This window comes from Epinephelus fuscoguttatus, linkage group LG3, assembly GCF_011397635.1.
Source record: "Epinephelus fuscoguttatus linkage group LG3, E.fuscoguttatus.final_Chr_v1".
NCBI lineage: Eukaryota > Metazoa > Chordata > Actinopteri > Perciformes > Serranidae > Epinephelus > Epinephelus fuscoguttatus.
In genome coordinates, this window is record NC_064754.1 from 10,458,402 (window position 1) to 10,474,275 (window position 15,874).

At 39.3% G+C, this 15,874-nt stretch overlaps 2 protein-coding genes across 2 annotated transcripts; both read right to left on the reverse strand.

Moving 5' to 3' along the window:
* Window positions 1–28: 28 nt before the first annotated feature.
* LOC125886201 (mpv17-like protein) lies at window positions 29–8,046 on the reverse strand. The gene is made up of 4 exons (XM_049572211.1): window positions 7,450–8,046; window positions 4,995–5,065; window positions 4,637–4,666; window positions 29–2,861 (listed from the first exon to the last, which is right to left on the reverse strand). The coding sequence occupies exons 1-4, from the start codon at window positions 7,739–7,741 to the stop codon at window positions 2,616–2,618; spliced, it is 639 nt and encodes a 212-aa protein (XP_049428168.1). The 5' UTR covers window positions 7,742–8,046; the 3' UTR covers window positions 29–2,615.
* Window positions 8,047–9,717: 1,671 nt separating this feature from the next.
* On the reverse strand, window positions 9,718–15,791 carry ntan1 (N-terminal asparagine amidase). The gene is made up of 10 exons (XM_049572293.1): window positions 15,535–15,791; window positions 13,444–13,546; window positions 12,990–13,055; window positions 12,775–12,883; window positions 12,611–12,684; window positions 12,462–12,515; window positions 12,324–12,377; window positions 12,140–12,237; window positions 11,771–11,884; window positions 9,718–11,126 (listed from the first exon to the last, which is right to left on the reverse strand). Exons 1-10 carry the CDS (start codon window positions 15,613–15,615, stop codon window positions 10,962–10,964), a joined length of 918 nt encoding a protein of 305 aa, XP_049428250.1. The 5' UTR covers window positions 15,616–15,791; the 3' UTR covers window positions 9,718–10,961.
* Window positions 15,792–15,874: the final 83 nt, after the last annotated feature.

Here is a 15,874-nt window from a genome sequence, read left to right on the forward strand (position 1 = left end):
GATCAGTAAACACACAGTGAGTCAAAGGGATTATTTCAATTTATTCAACAATATTTATCTCTACCTCAATCAGTGCAACTTTTGTGCAAAATGTGATCAAATCAAATTTTTAAATACATTATTACAGTCAACAGCACTGATCAAACTGTAGTTCTTTGTGATATCCAGGGCCAGCTCCTGACTTTTGGGGACCCAGCAGGATTTTGTTTGGGGGATCCTCTGATTGTGGCACCTCACGTGGCACTGAACCGACTTGTGTAATGCAAATATTAGTTTAAGCAAACATAATGTACAAATACGCAGCAACACTTCCTTTAAATAGACTACAGTAAATACAGCCTTTGTCTATTACACTCAAATCCTGTGAATGGTCCTCGAAATCAACCTCTAAATATAATTTATTTAACTTAAATCCTGGGCTGCAGTGCTGGTAAACTGTCAAAGAACAGCTTGTGAAGGTATTTATTGCAGTTTGTGTTGACTTTCTTTCTTGTCTTGTCTTTTACTTAAATGTAATACAGCTGTAAATGGGATTTTTTTGCAACAGAATCCCAGGAATGCTTGTTTTTGTAGGGGACAGTAAATTACTTGCTTAGCCTACTTAAAGTGTGCATTACTTCATCTCCGAGCTGATTGTTCTGTCTCTATTTTTGGCAAATATGGTACAAATTGTTGCCAGTTTTTGTCTAGGAAGCTACATTTTTCGTCTCTTCTTCTTTCATAAAATCTTCTCTGTAGGACAACATCAAAACCGACCAAAACACAGAGGCAGAAATGTCAGACTGTGCTAAAGCAGTGTACAAATCTCAGAATAAATACATGGCTAATTAGAAACAAACACTCAACAGTAATAAGTTATTATTGTAAGTAAATTAACTTATAATGCGTGATCATACTTTGATGTCTGATAAAAGGGATCAAACAGCTGCAGTGATTGCATCGTTTTTCTGCACCCCAATTCAAACACTAGTCCTGTGAGATAGATCACATAATACAATCACTGAGTGTCTCTTGCATATGCTACTTCAAAATGCATCATTGGAGACTCCATTTTAGACTCCATTACATCAGCCCAAAAAAAGACATCTCTCTGTGACACCAGGAATTTCAATGATGCTTGGAAACACAAATGAATCAACTGTTGTTTCCTTTGTTAATTACCTGCCTGAGACAAAAGAGCGAACCTTTTTTTAAAACTCTATATATAGGAATAACAGTCAGCTCTTGTACTGAGCTATATATAAAAATGACCTCTATAGAAACTGTGCGGAGGCTTCTGACGTCAAGAACCACTGCAGGCAAGGAGACTTATAAAGTTACATTTTCACAAAGAGGTAAAGTTTTAAAAATTTGGGAAATGATGCAAAGAGACATAACAGAGAGCACTCCACAGTATCACATTAACATAAAGTACGACAACAGGCAGGCAGCATTTCCACATTCAAGTAAATGGATGTCTGAGACGACCTTCGTTAGTCATTAATGGACTCAAAGTCTTCTTCAGTAGTATCTCATCGCCACAATATGCAGACATAAAGGGATAATGGTTGGAAATGTGGAAATCTAAAGTGTGTTTCCAGATATGTTTTTGTTGTTTCATGCATAAAGTACCTACCTATAAATCAATAACAAACAGATATGCTCTATTATACAACAGAGTATTGGTACCTGTGTGCATGTGTATCTAGCACGTCTTGTACCAGAGTGTAAACTGTAACCAAAGCAGACAGTCCTTAGAGATCAGGCACTCTGTTGCAGTTACAGATAACAGTGGAAGCACTAAAAATAAACAGAGTGATATGAAAAGGTCCAGTGTGTAGGATTTAGGGGCATCTGTGGGCAGAAATGAAATATAATATTCATAACTATGTTTTCATTAGTGTATAATCACCTGAAACTAAGAATTGTAGTGATCTTGTAAATTTAAAATGAGCCGATTATATCTACATACAGAGCAGGTCCTCTTCTCCAGAGTCCCTGAACAGACAAACCAAACACTGGCTCTAGATAAGGCCATTTGCGTCCGCCGTCGTAGTTCTCCTACACGCATGGCATGTGGGAGGTGTTTCAGTTGGCTGCAATCTGCAACATCACCGCTAAGTGCCCCTAAATTATACACACTAGACCTTTAAAATGTTTACAAATTTGTCCAATTTTATGAAATTAAAAGTCTAAGGTTATGAGTTAGCTGCCACTCCACACTGTGGAAATCCCTCTAGTTTTTAGATGTACAACAGAGGAATGTGGAACATCAACCATACACGTTCCCATCATCACAGCTTCCTTCCCAGACATGGAAGTCCTCATAAATCATTCCAGTATCATTACGTATGGTCCAATTAAATAGGGAAACACTATTGTGAACAGAAGGCTTCATTTATAAAAACAAAATCTGATAATAAATATAGCAACGATTCACTTTTAGGCGGAAAAGTAGGATTTTCTCACTGAGGTGATATGCATATTGATAAGGATACTGTATATACATTCCATTGGCTGGGCGCTGTTTCCCAAAGCACCTTAGAGCATCAAGAGGTTTGCCATCCACTGAACCAGCTGTCTCCCGTTCAGACCTCTGCCTGTTTTGATCATTAAAACAACTGATTCTACATACTTCACTTCTGAGTAGGTTTAGATGCAGCTGTTCCCTCTTTGGAAGCTTCTATCTTGTCCTTGGAGTCTACTTTCTCCTGTGCGGACTCTGCTTCGTCCTCTTTAGGAGGGAACATCCATGCCAGAGCAGCACCGGCTGTGCCGTCGCCACTCTGACGTGAGAAGCAAAGGAAGGTGGCCCAGACGAAGGCACAGCAGCCGGTGAAGGTGGTCCGCACGTACAGAGGCACCAAGGCAAAGTTCAGAAACTGAGGGAGACAGATAGTGAAATTAAATCATTGTACTTGTATATTACATTTTTACATATCCATAAATGATTCAGATATATTAGTTTCTTAAAATAAATAAATCATATGGACGTGTTGTTGTGAGATGTCACATAGAATTTCGACCCTGTTGCCAGAGCAACTATTGGGCATTGTACGTTTCTGCAGACCACGAATTGCACATTGCAATGTAGCAGAAACCATACATTTCACCAACACTGTGGTTAACGTATGCACAAAAAACACTTGGTTATGGTTAGGAAAAGATCATGCTTTGGCTTAAAATACCCAGCTTTCGTGGCACAATCGCAGCAGGACAAGGAGCAAGGTCTCTGTAAAAAACGCCGCATTTCATGGCACTATCACCAGTGGAAAAATAGCGATGGGTCACTACAAAACACCCATGTTTGGTGCCTAAAAAGCCGCAGGAAACACAGCAATGACTCTCTAAATAACAATCAGTTTTGTTGTTTGTTGGTCTCAAACAGTGGTCTGCAGCCGCTGTGTTAGAAACGCTGACTTGATATATATAAAACTTGCAAATGTAAAGTATTCGTGGTTTGTAGAGACAAACAATGCCAACATTTCATTCTGGCGACTGAGCTGAGTATTCAGCCTTTACTTTGCCAGATATGTGTTATAATTATACTTGGAATGGGTTTGAAAATGTAAGATTTTAATAGTGAAGAAAATCTAAACCGCAAAGCCAGGCCAGCTATTAGGAAATATGTGCAGATAGACAACATTTTCCAAAGTGGGCCCCTCATCCACACACTTTCCTGGGGGTTGGATATCCTGGGAATATAATCCAATTAATCATATTTTGACATGTATTTTGTATCTACTCTGTGTTAAGACCTTATGTTCTTATGTTCTGAAAAGCAGAGGTAGTCACATGGCCCCAAACATGCCCTCCAATAAATGATTAGAGAAAAGTAAAATCAAACATTGATTGAAAAAATGACTGCAAGGTGTTAAATCATAAGCTCAAATCATGTTGAACAATTTTTCCCTCATTTATTCGTTCAATCTTGAGGCTACTTTAATCAAATATTGGTCAAATTGCGAGCAGAACTGAAATAGTAAAGAGTATATGGCTGTAAACTCTCAGTTTAAGACTGTTCAGAGACTCCAGTATGCAGAAACATTGAAATACACCATTTTGAAACATGGCAATGTTCCTTTTTCCCTCACCAAAATTTAGCGTAATTTTGGGACATTATTTACCCTCCTTTCTGACAATAGCTTAACATGGTTGATCCTCTGTACCCTGACCTCTGATCCTCTGTACCCTGACCTTTGTTTTAGGAGCCCCTGATTTTTGATGAGGTAATCTGACGTAGCTAGTCGGGCCGCAGTCTGCCTCACATGTTTACATTAGCAGCACTTGTATGTTCTGTGCATTGGGTAACAGCCGCTCTCTGTTAGATGGACTGAACCACTTCACAACACCTGTAGAGGGTGGGAGTATCGGATGGCCTTTAAAATGTGTTTTAATGATAAAAAATACATTTATCTATCATAAATACATACAATTTGTATCGTCAGTGATATAAGTCAGTAAGTAAACTGTTAGCTGTACCACCGGCCCACAGGGTCCACTTACTAAGCCACACGTCAGGTTTATCATGAGGTTGTGAAAATGACTGAAAGCTCAGAATCATTAGCAAGTGGACCTTAGATCTTAGATTTTCTTCATAACATATTGTCCCCAAGGGTCAAGAATTAACACCAGTGCATGAGATGTTAATATTTACCTGCATAAATGGCCAGAACATCAGCCCCGTCTGAAAAGAGAGAAAGCACAAATCATTCAAACACTAAGAAAAACCTCTACTGACACAGCTGAAACATGATGATAAAAAATTAAGCTATAATCAGAGCTCCTAAAACCAAATAATGCACACAAATGCTTCCATACAGTCTTCTAAACACACTGAGCATCAGCTCTGGATGTCTGCACACAGAGAGCACACCACAATTTCTCATCTGTTTTGACTCAGGCACAAGTTAACTGTCACAACACCTCACAGCTTGGGCTCCATGTCACACACGAGCACTTAAAGGTGCTGGCAGGACGGACACACACAGTGACAGCCTGCTGCTCCCACTCACCTTATATGTGTTCAGGAATTTTTCCCTGCAGTCTTCAAAAATATCCTCCTTGCCCTCCAAGAAGCTGACACCTGGGTGAAAAAAGGACACAGCACAGTTGAGCCTCTGACTGTCAGCTGGAAAATGATTTGACTGATGGAAGTTTCATTAGAGACAGTTTAAGTGGACCATAAACACAGTATATAGTAGGAAGGGTAACCACTATAGCAATGTGTCACATCCTGTTTCCTCAAGCTGTGTTACTGATACACTGGTACAAATAATGGGCCTGGGTCCAGACCTTTGTCTCAGCTGACTCCACCGAGTTCAAGTTGACTGAAAACAGAGTATAACACATTGAGAATGATATCTAACATCAGGTTAATACAACAACAGCTATTTTTTTGTTTTCCTCTTTGCTTTTTTGGCATCATATTTATAAGATTTTAGTAACTACATGCTTTTTTTGCTGCATCATCCATATACTTGTTTAAATTTGTTTGATATTCAAATTAAAGCACTCTTGTGGTACTAACTACTACTTTTTCTAATGTAATATAATAGGACTTTCAAAGCAAGCATTTGATAGTATTACAAGTTCTTGTGCAACACTAATTATTTAGGTTTAATATAAAGGTGTTAGAAGGTTTACATCCTCCAAGTACAGTGACATCCCCAAAGGGACTAAGTAAAGCCTCATGGCCCCTGCTTGTACCCCCACTGGGCCCCCCAGCAAAGATAAATGGAGGCCTACATTACTGAATTGGCGCGCTCATTTTTTAAGCTAGGCAGTGGTATCTTAGGAAACTAGACAACCAAAGGCATCCATTTGTACCAACCATGTCAGCATAGCTTGTTGGTGAGAGAACAACTGGTATTGCTATTTTCAAAGAGGTCCTTTGAACTCCCACCTCAAGATGTCTGAATGAAAATGGGTTCTGTGTGTACCCATGAGTCTCCCCTACACTTGAGGCTTGTTCCCAGTGCATGTTCTTTCCCTTACAATCACTTTACTTTAGATTAAAGCTGTTTAAGGAAGAGGAAATGTAACCTATTTGAAGAACAGTGAGACAGTGTTGATTGTATATTAACGTCAGTGTTGTCACTGCTGCCTCCTTTGCTAGGCTACTATCTGTTGTCACAACAAAGACAGAAAAGCTCATTTTTTGGGAGTAGATCGATCAGCAGACACTGGATGTTGCTGGCGAGTGTTGTGCTAATAAGCTTGTTGTTAGCTGTGTAGTCAACCCTCTGTTAATGCAGCTTTACATTAGCTACCTAACTAATGCAAGTGTCAAGATATTGTTGTCATAGAAACATTTCCACGCTGAGGAGGTCATCAAAAAAGGCACTGGAGTGCTTTTTTATGAAGCGCTGGCATGAAGCGTCTCCAGCGCCCTGCCACCATTTTCCTGCTGAAGAAAAACACTATATAGACAGACGCCTAACATGCATAGATACATCAAATATTAAAACAGGGTTGTTGTGGAACCCATTAGGCCTGTGTCAACTGTACTATTATTAGTCTATGCACATTAATAATTAGTAATATTAACCGCAAAATAAGATACCAAAATATATCACTATGTAATTCTTTAACTTTCCTTGTCGATGTAGTTTTCAACTTGCTTGTAATACTTCAACAGCATAATGGAATCCCTGCTATTCAGCTGTTAGAGCCATTTCTAGCAAGTCCTACTTTCCTATTGTTTGTTGAGTCACTCTAATGCGCCACCTGACCTGGCATCTAGGGAACCTTAAATTAAAGGCAGGTGTGCTGAACTGAGTGTGGAGTGTGGAGTGTATTTTTGGTTAATCTTACTTTTTATTGTTTAATTAAGTTGTTTAACACCCCGTTGATTTGAACTGTAAAGGCCTGTTTGTTTGGGGAGTTTTGTTTTCATTTTTTTTTAAGGAGACAGTTAGTTTATAGTGTCTTCTTGCAACTCTCCAAACCTCCTGCAAATCAGTCACCTCTACAACCAACCAAAGCTCCTGGATCATCAAACAGTGAGTAAAACTAAACCAAAGACAGTGAGTTCATCATATCTACCGTCATGGCGTCTGAACTTATTTGGAGGCTGCAATAACTGTTATAGCTTTTGGTTTTGGTGTGCCACCCCAAGATTGACAGTGGCCCCATCTGGCCACCCCTGTAAAAAATATCTGGGAGCACCCCTGTCCAAGTCTTAACTCTACTGAACCTCTCATTCAAGACAATCTCAAACCCAGTGTTATCTGCTTGGAGCATATTATCTCCAGTGTGATGACTTTCACCTGACCTCTGCTTGTCAAGCTTTGTTTCACAGGACAATGAACAACTGTTGGTCTTTGCGCTACATGAGAAGAGCACTACAGGATTCGAGTTAAGTTACAAATTGACAGATATGCGATCAGACTTGAAGTCAACCATTAACTGCCCGGTAGGCTCAGTGTGTCCTGGTGTGTGTCTCGTCCCGTCCCAGCGCCCAATGACCTGTGTAGAAGACACTGGTAGCCAGCGGTGCCGCTAACGTCTGGTCCATCAGCAGCTTCCTCAACACCATCCGGACTGAAGTCCCGGGAAACCTTCGCTCCAGGAACCGCATCCAGAAGAAACTGAAGTTGCCATGGAAACTGAACGCGACCACGGCGACGTTCCGTGTTTGTCTCCAGTCCAGTTCCTCCCTTCGCGCGAACCACTGGTGGACGAAGTCCCCTCCGGCGAAGAGACAACCGTACAACGTAACATTGGTGACCCACGGAAACCGACGAAACACCCGCCGCATTATTTTACAGTTACAGCCGCCCAGTTGAATAAAGGTGTTGTGCAAAATGTAACGTTAGCTTAAAGTGACGTTAGCTTAATGTGTCAAATCACACCGGCGTCATCTCGCTCTTCATTTACGTCCGGATTTCGAAACGCTCACACAGTTTAACGACGACAAAGTGTATATGTTTCTCGCACTATGAATGTCATGAAGTCATATAATCTCAGATAGGATACTTGCTGGCTGGTCGTACACCATCTCATAACGGCACGGGACTGTCTGTCAGTCCGCCACCGGCTGGGTCTGCTCTATCTGCGTAAAATCACTACGCCCCTTTTTACGTGAAAAAACTGACAGTGCGCTCTAGAGTTCAAGGGCGGAGCGAAACAAGAGATCAACCAGGGGCAGCTTCAGTGAAATAAACCCCAGTTTAATATCCTCCATGATACTTTCAGTGGAAGCTATAAATGTTAGTGAATTTACAAAGAGGGCTTTATCATCCACTACCTGACAGTCAAGTAACATGTAACAACTGATACAGGATTTTTGGGCTAATACAGATGTTGATATTTGAGAGTTTAAAAAATCTGATAGCTGATTCATTCATTTACATAAGGGACTGTTCTTTACTTATCAGTAGAGGTGGGTGGGTGCAGTATGTTTGTGTTTTGACCCTCCCTGAAACTATAATTATTTTTTCTTTGAGTGACTGGCGGAAAATGCATGACCCTTCCTCTACTGTAAATTAGTTATTCAGTTTTTAAATCTTAGCTTTTGGTGTTTAAAAGTTAAAAGAAGACTAAATCCTGGAGTTGAAAAAATTAAAAAGAGTTTTTTTCACGCTTGTCATGCATGCCGGTTAGTTAATGCTTTAATTTTGGCCAAATTTTAAAAGAGATGTGGAATAAAGAGATTTTTTTTTTCATGAAATATCATTATTTTAAGATCAGATTTTTTTCGTCTGATGGAAGTTTGTCACACATGATGTGTCCAAGGACTGACAGAAATTTTAAAATGCAATGATAATTTCAGTTTTTACAATTTGTGGCTTTGATAGGCTAAATGTAATTTTTGGTGCTTTTTTAAATAAGGAAACATTCCTCCAAATTTGGAAGTTTTAAAAAAATCTAGGGGAAAATAAATAAAACAACCTAAAAAGCATTCCTTCAAAGTGCTTCAAAAATATTTGACATGCACCATTTCTGTACTGTTGTTACCAGAAGTTTAATTTATGGGGGGGACACAAGGGACATGTCCCATGCACTTCTGCAGAGGACAGTTTTGGACTTGACTTTTTACAGCCCAGAAACTATCATTATGTTAAAAAAAAAAAAAAACCCTCAGAAACAGGAGAGACTGCCCCACTGTGCTACTTCACACACATTTATGAAAGTATGACCATTTTTTGGAAATCATTTATTGTGTCTGTGACTCAGTAGGAACAGCTGAGATCTCAGCAGTTGATAGACAGGAAGCAGGGACTGCATGAGGCATGTGGAGAGGTGAGTGAATTATAAATTATAAAATGAAGTGCTACTGTTCAAGAGGTCAAAGTACAGATGGGTGATGAATGAAAACAAACATGAGGTGTCATTGTATGGAGTCAGGCCACCATGCCAACTCTATTGGAAGGATGAACACCATTCCTCCACAAGATATTACCTCATTTGTGTTTCCAGTAGGGTAGGTCAATATATTGATCATTTTCAGCACTTTTTGCTGAATTAAATATTTTTTTAAGACCATCTATTTCAGTAAGCAGAGATTTTAAAATTATGATTGTGTTTTGTTTTTCCTCAGGTAGGGGTATTTGTGCCTGAACTGTGTCCCGACCAGCACTGAAATCAACTGGACTGTTACTTGTTATTCATCAGTCAATAGGCTTATACTGTACGGTATGTCAGCCCAGCCAATTTATTTGCCAGATGTTAATGTGTAACGTGATATGTAGTAAAACCCACAAATGAAAATGATCTCAAATGGCACTAGATGCTTCTATTGACATGTTGAACTAAAAAAAACCCAAACATATCCAGCCTTCAACTTCATTCACTCTGTACATAAAACATAGAGACGAGCATTTCAAACCACATGTGACCATTTACATTTATTTAGCCACAGGTACAGTATGTTCACAAGTTGCAACAAGTTGCACTGAATGCTTTAAGCACCTTGCAACTTTCTGAATAACACAACTGATGAAAAGGTTTTATACAGTATATGGTGGTGTTTCCATTTTTACAATTTGGGAAAAAAAAGACAAAGCTAGAAAAACCATATTTTGTTGCGTTTGACAAGAATCCACATCATCCTTCGCAAATTACTACACACATTTGCACATGCAGTTCCCTAAAACATTCATAGCCAAGTACACAGCAGTATGTAGAGTACGCGATGAAAGATCATATTCCATTCTCATCAGGAAGGTGCATTTGTAGAGAAAAATAAACTTTACTCAACTCTTCAACAACGCAGAGCGTAGCATTAATGCTGTCTTCACTGTTTTAAACAAAGTGCTAACATAACCCCCATTAAATACATTTTATACATACATTTCCAAAGCCCATCTAAGTTTAATTTAGATTGATTAAATACCTTCCAGAAATGTTTTGAGATGGGCAAAGTTTGATTTCCCATCAATGCATTAACTGACAACATTAACCAACAGACAAAAATAAAAAGGCGATTAAATTAAGTTTGAATTCTACAAGCTGATTGACAGTACTAGTAAACTAACAACGGGTGCATGCAAGGTAGGAAACCAAAATAAAAATGCTTTGGAAAAAGTACAGGTTGTAATTTTGGGCCAAAATCATACAAAGTATAATTACTGTCTTTTAACTGGACATAATGTTAATCATTGCCTCCTATAATCAGAAAAGATAAGCACAGTAGGACATTAACCTTGACTTGCTGCAACACAGCAGGTGGTGTAAGGTGCAGATTTTACACCACCTCACAAGAGTGGAAAAGTTAACTGTTACAGGCATAAAGAGAATCACTTGTACTTCCTGTGCTCTCTCTACTGGACCAGCCAGATGAGTCAGGAGAGTCACTCAACATACAGACATACATACATAGAGTATGGTCCAGCCGAGGAGCTGCCTCCACGTTAAGACACGATGAACAGAAAACAGACAGCAGGTGGATGGGTCACAGTGTATCCATTGAGCTGAGATCCAAAAAACAGTCAGGTTCCATGTTAAGGTCCAGTGAGAGTTAGGAGGAGGATCTATAACTAGACAACCCTCTCCCAGTCGCCCGTCTCGGTCCTGTGGTAGAGCTGTGGTTGACCCGCGGGGAACAGGCTGTCAGAGTTGGGGTGTTCTAGCAGGAACTGGATGGTGGTCTTCATGTGCTGGACAAAGTGTGGCGGCTCAGCCATCGGAGAGGTGGACAGGTACTGGGCACAAGAGAGACGTACCAGAGTCAGAGTTTGTATTAAGGCACTTTCTTGGGCTGTATTCACAAAGCTTCCTAGTACAAGGAGTTGCTCTTAGTGACGACATCCTAAGAACATTTTTAGAATTATGATGTTTTCTCAAAGGCTGTGTCCACCAAGGTATTTTTTCCTGAGGCCAGCGTAGTTTTGGAATTCTTTCTGTCTGCTTTTGTCAATGGGAGCGCTGTGCTCGAAGGGTCAAAGGGGCACTGATAGGGATGATTTGTGTCTGTTGCAAACTTATATTAGCAGAACGATCACACTAACAATTACAGCGCTTTCACAGTCTCATATTGTGATGCAGTTCTTTTCATTCCCACTGGGTGTCCACACCTTGCAGGCTCACTAAAGCTGCAAAAGACCCAGAATTTCTCTGAGAACTTTCCTATATCACTCCTTAAGTAGGACTCCTTTTTTAGAAACTTTTAGGCTAAGTTAGAAGCTCTCTGAAAGTACTCCAAGAATGTCTGTGACTACAGCCACTGGATTGCTGCTTTACACTCACTTTTTTGAGTGTTATAGAGGCTTTGAGTGAAGCATGAAAAATTGTATAGTATAACAAAGAATGAAGTAGATCACCTTTAATTACTTCCACACTCCCTTACCTTTAATATTGTGTCATCATCTTGTGACAACCAGAAGGCAATATCCAGATTTGGAGACCACTTGCAAGGGCCGATTTTAACAACCCCTCGACTTGAGTCATATATGTCAGCCATCTGCAAGGGAAAAAAAACATTCATTTTATTAATACGCTTTGGATTGAGACTGTGCCTTTTTAATTTTACTAAATAAAACAATTACAACATTATTAATTTAGAGGGAAATCAGTATTCTTTGTCAGTTTATTATTATAATCTTATAAAAAAAATACATAAAACAAGGGGCTACAAGTTTTTGCATGACATAGAGAGACTTAAAAATTTGTTTAATAGTTATTCCATTAACAATGTTTTTTTAGAATCTTGTAGTACCTGTCCCCCAGTGAAGGTCCTCGCTGATCGCAGCTCCTCTGCAGGTCCTTTACGAGGGAAGGACGAAGGAAACACATCTCCTGTTTTGACATTTACACCTGTGCAGAGGACATATTACATATTAGAGGTCAGGTCATGGACCACGAAAGTATTGTTCTCACTCTCTAACATATTTATCACTTACCTATCCCATACACTACAGGCCTGTGAGTTTCATCAACAACAATGTCATTCATTTCTACAGAAACAGAGAGCAGAGAGGGTTAATGGTATGAAGCACTGACTAGCAGAATATTTTTAGTCAAACAGGTATCAAGGGTACCTGTGATGCAACATGTTTCCAGATGAATATCCTCTTTCTGTTTCTGGAACGCTGCTGTAAAGTAAAAAGAATCTTTCTAAGTGTTACAAAGCTCAAACACTGCCAGTATAATATTACAGTGAGACACAAGGTGATATGAAAGACTATACCCAGTATGTTAAGGCTGAGTTTATGGGATGTTTTTGACTCATCATTAAATCCCCCGGCAAGGTGGAGCTCAAGTCTGCATAACAGAAAGTAAAGGAAATAACAAACATCTGGATAGGATGTACACTTTTATTATGCACGTTTTTTTTGTGTGTGTGTTTCATACCTGCCCTCCTTGCTGACGTTACTCAGTGACATCACAGCTTTCACGAGTTGTGGGACTTCAGACCAGGTGCTGGAACCATCACAGTGAGCAAGGCAAACCGCTCCACTTCCTAAGAAATAGCAAATCATGACAGACATTAAAAAGTCATTCCTGACTACAGTGTATACACAGACAGAACAAGGCGCACAGTATGAACCTAATTAAAAGAACATTACCGGTGTGTCGCAGCACAACCAAATGGCAGGTGGTGGCATCATCAGATCCAATTACTGAGACACAGTCTGTGATAGGCAAGATAAAAAACATGTATTATCATTGTCATCCAGAATTGTGATGGCTATCTGGGAGTTAGTAAGAGGCTAACAAATGTTGTTATTGCAGAACTTCACATCAAACAGCTCCCAACAGTCCTTATTAAATAAACATGAATCTGAACTTACTACATTAAAGACCACTGAGGCTTCTGTTGGTAATTGCTGAATACTGACTTGGCTGAGGCCTATTCTTTGAAGTGACTTTCACCAAACCCGAGGGTACATTTGTCGAGTTTTCATAGCTATTGGCCTATATAATATCTACAAATAAAATTCATAATAACCTTTGGCTGAGCTGAGTACAGAGATGGGTTGATATTAAGATGATTTGTTCCAAACATCAGGCTTTACTCACTGTCTGCTGGTGTCGTTGCAGCAAACTCTCTTTGTTGGACATACAAGAGGCACTTTGGGTCGACATCAACAAGTGGCCTGGAGCGAAATGTTCTTGCATTTTCCTGTGACATCACAGCAAAAATGTGTTACTTAAAAGGGACAGATCGCACCAAAAGAAAAAAGAAAATCCCCTTACATGAAGTGTTATTATCAATCTAGATAATTTTGGTGAGAGCTGTCGAGTGTTGGAGAAATTTGCCGTACAGTCTGTCTGCCTTTTTTCAAATATAATGGAACTATATGATATACTCAAAGCGGCAAAGAAATACATTTGAAAAACTCAAGAGCAATGTCTCTTTCCAGAAGTCATGACCAGGTTACTCAAGATAATCCACAGACCTTGTGGTGAGTAGTTTCATATATGAACTATTTTTTTTCTGCCAAACTACACCTGCTAACGGTATTGCCACGCAGAAGAAAGCATACATCTTCTGCTAGCTCACCTAGCACCACTGAGCTAGCTAAGATTACAGCCCAAGCTGGCATGAGCCTCTTGTCCATGAGTAAATGCATGCTTCCTTTTGCACAGTGATATAGTTGGTGGGTGTAGTTTGGCAGAAAGAAAATAGCTCCTGCATGAAACTGCTCACAACAAGACATGTGGACTATCTTTAATACCCAGGTCATGATTTTTGGAAAGAAACATTGATGTTGAGTTTTTTAAATGTATTTTTTGACACTTTGAGCTAGGGATAGACCGATATGGATTTTTTAGGGCCGATGCCGACACTAATTTTTTTCCATCACCCTTAGCCGATGACCGATTATGGACTGCCGATTTTCTTGAGCCGATATTTGGGGCCGATACTGCTTTTGCTCCCTCAATTTACATCAAAAAAATGACACAATGATAACAAATATTACAGGTCTCAAGTTTAAAATAAGAAACATTTATTGAACAGTAAAAAATACTAAAACAAGATGGAAAGTTGAGGTAGAACAGGTAGAATACTCTTAAATCTTCCAGTAATGTCTTTATAAAATAAACAAATATTTAAGCTGAAGCATAAATAAAACAACAACTACTGTACACAGTAGGATTCGCTGCATGTGCGCTGCAGGGTCTTCCGGCAACACAGAGCTGCCTGTGGATGCCTGTCTGTAAATCCTGCCAGGGAAAAATAAATCCGCGAACCCATGCACGTATCGGCCAATGCCGATACAAGTAAAAAACTCAAATATCGGCCCGATATACCGGCCGGGCCGATGTATCCGTCTATCCTTACTTTGAGTACCACGAGTCCAGTGCCATCTAGTTATATTGTACTGGAGAGAAAGCATTTATCTCTACGGCAGATATCTCCAACACTTGGCAATGCACACCAAAACTATCTAGATCAATAAATAGCACTATAGGTGGAAGGAAAATAGGTATTTTTCATTTTAGGGTGAACTGTCTAAAAAACTAACTAACTAAACAAATGTCAAGGCTTTGTGGACTTGTCATACTGAAAGGAAAAGACTATCAGGCTCAGATCTTCATCAGTGTTACTTCACATTTATCAATAAAGACTACAGAAAACTTCATCTTTGGGATCATATTAGTCTTATTATTTGACAACACAATTAAGTTTTATAGTTGTCATATAATAGGAAAATGAAGCCTTATCTTCCAGCTGAGGACAGAAAGGACTCACTAAATTTATCTTTAAATAAAAAAGTAAACACCCCTTGTATGTCAAAATTATATTCCATTACAACCATACAGAAGTCATCAAAAGTTTTTTAACATCTTAAAATATTTGCCAGCTTAGTCAGCTGTCAGGTGTGTTATATTCCCATTTCTTTCTTTTTAAGTAGGTTTAAAATATCATTTTAGGGCACAATAAGTTACACTTCCTTAGCTACATGTAGCAGAAAAAAATTATGACAGTTTGTTGTATTATCTCCGACTGCTATCAGGTCTCAACCAAATCCCGTTCATAAAATTACCATTTCACTTTAACATTAACAGTCAGCCTGTCATAAAGTGTTTACTTACAGAAAAGTACTAATAAAAGCAAGCAGTTTGTCAGCAAGCTAAATTTAGCCACACTTTCTGGAAACAAACCTGTAAATGTGGATATTTGTCGAACAGTTCCGCTGTGGAGCTTATGCGGTCAACTCCTCTCTTTTGAATTAACAACGGCATTTCCGTACGCGAGGTCCACTTTAAAATCAACTGATTATCATACTATTTTAAATACCACTAAATTCATATTTTTATGGCTTAATATCTCATATTATAGCAGCACACACCAACGGTCCATCCCGAGGATGTATTATTAGACCTGTCTATCCGGTTGAACTTCCTGGGAGGCTGTCTTCTTCTTCTTCTTCTACTGTTTCAACGGAAATAGGACTCGCGGTTTCTGACACACCGCCACCAACCGTTAAAAAGCACGAACACG

Bases quoted from the DNA above. Each gene is read 5' to 3' on its own strand.
- LOC125886201 (XM_049572211.1), bottom strand. From the start codon at position 7,741: ATGCGGCGGGTGTTTCGTCGGTTTCCGTGGGTCACCAATGTTACGTTG. The intron at 5,066-7,449 runs GTCATTGGGCGC...TTTTTCACCCAG, and splicing joins TACCAGTGTCTTCTACACAG to GTGTCAGCTTCTTGGAGGGC. The intron at 2,862-4,636 runs GTAAATATTAAC...TGTCTCCCTCAG, and splicing joins TGTTCTGGCCATTTATGCAG to TTTCTGAACTTTGCCTTGGT.
- ntan1 (XM_049572293.1), bottom strand. From the start codon at position 15,615: ATGCCGTTGTTAATTCAAAAGAGAGGAGTTGACCGCATAAGCTCCACA. The intron at 12,685-12,774 runs GTATGAAACACA...TCTGTTATGCAG, and splicing joins AACGTCAGCAAGGAGGGCAG to ACTTGAGCTCCACCTTGCCG. The intron at 12,516-12,610 runs GTATAGTCTTTC...TTTACTTTACAG, and splicing joins ACTCAGCCTTAACATACTGG to CAGCGTTCCAGAAACAGAAA.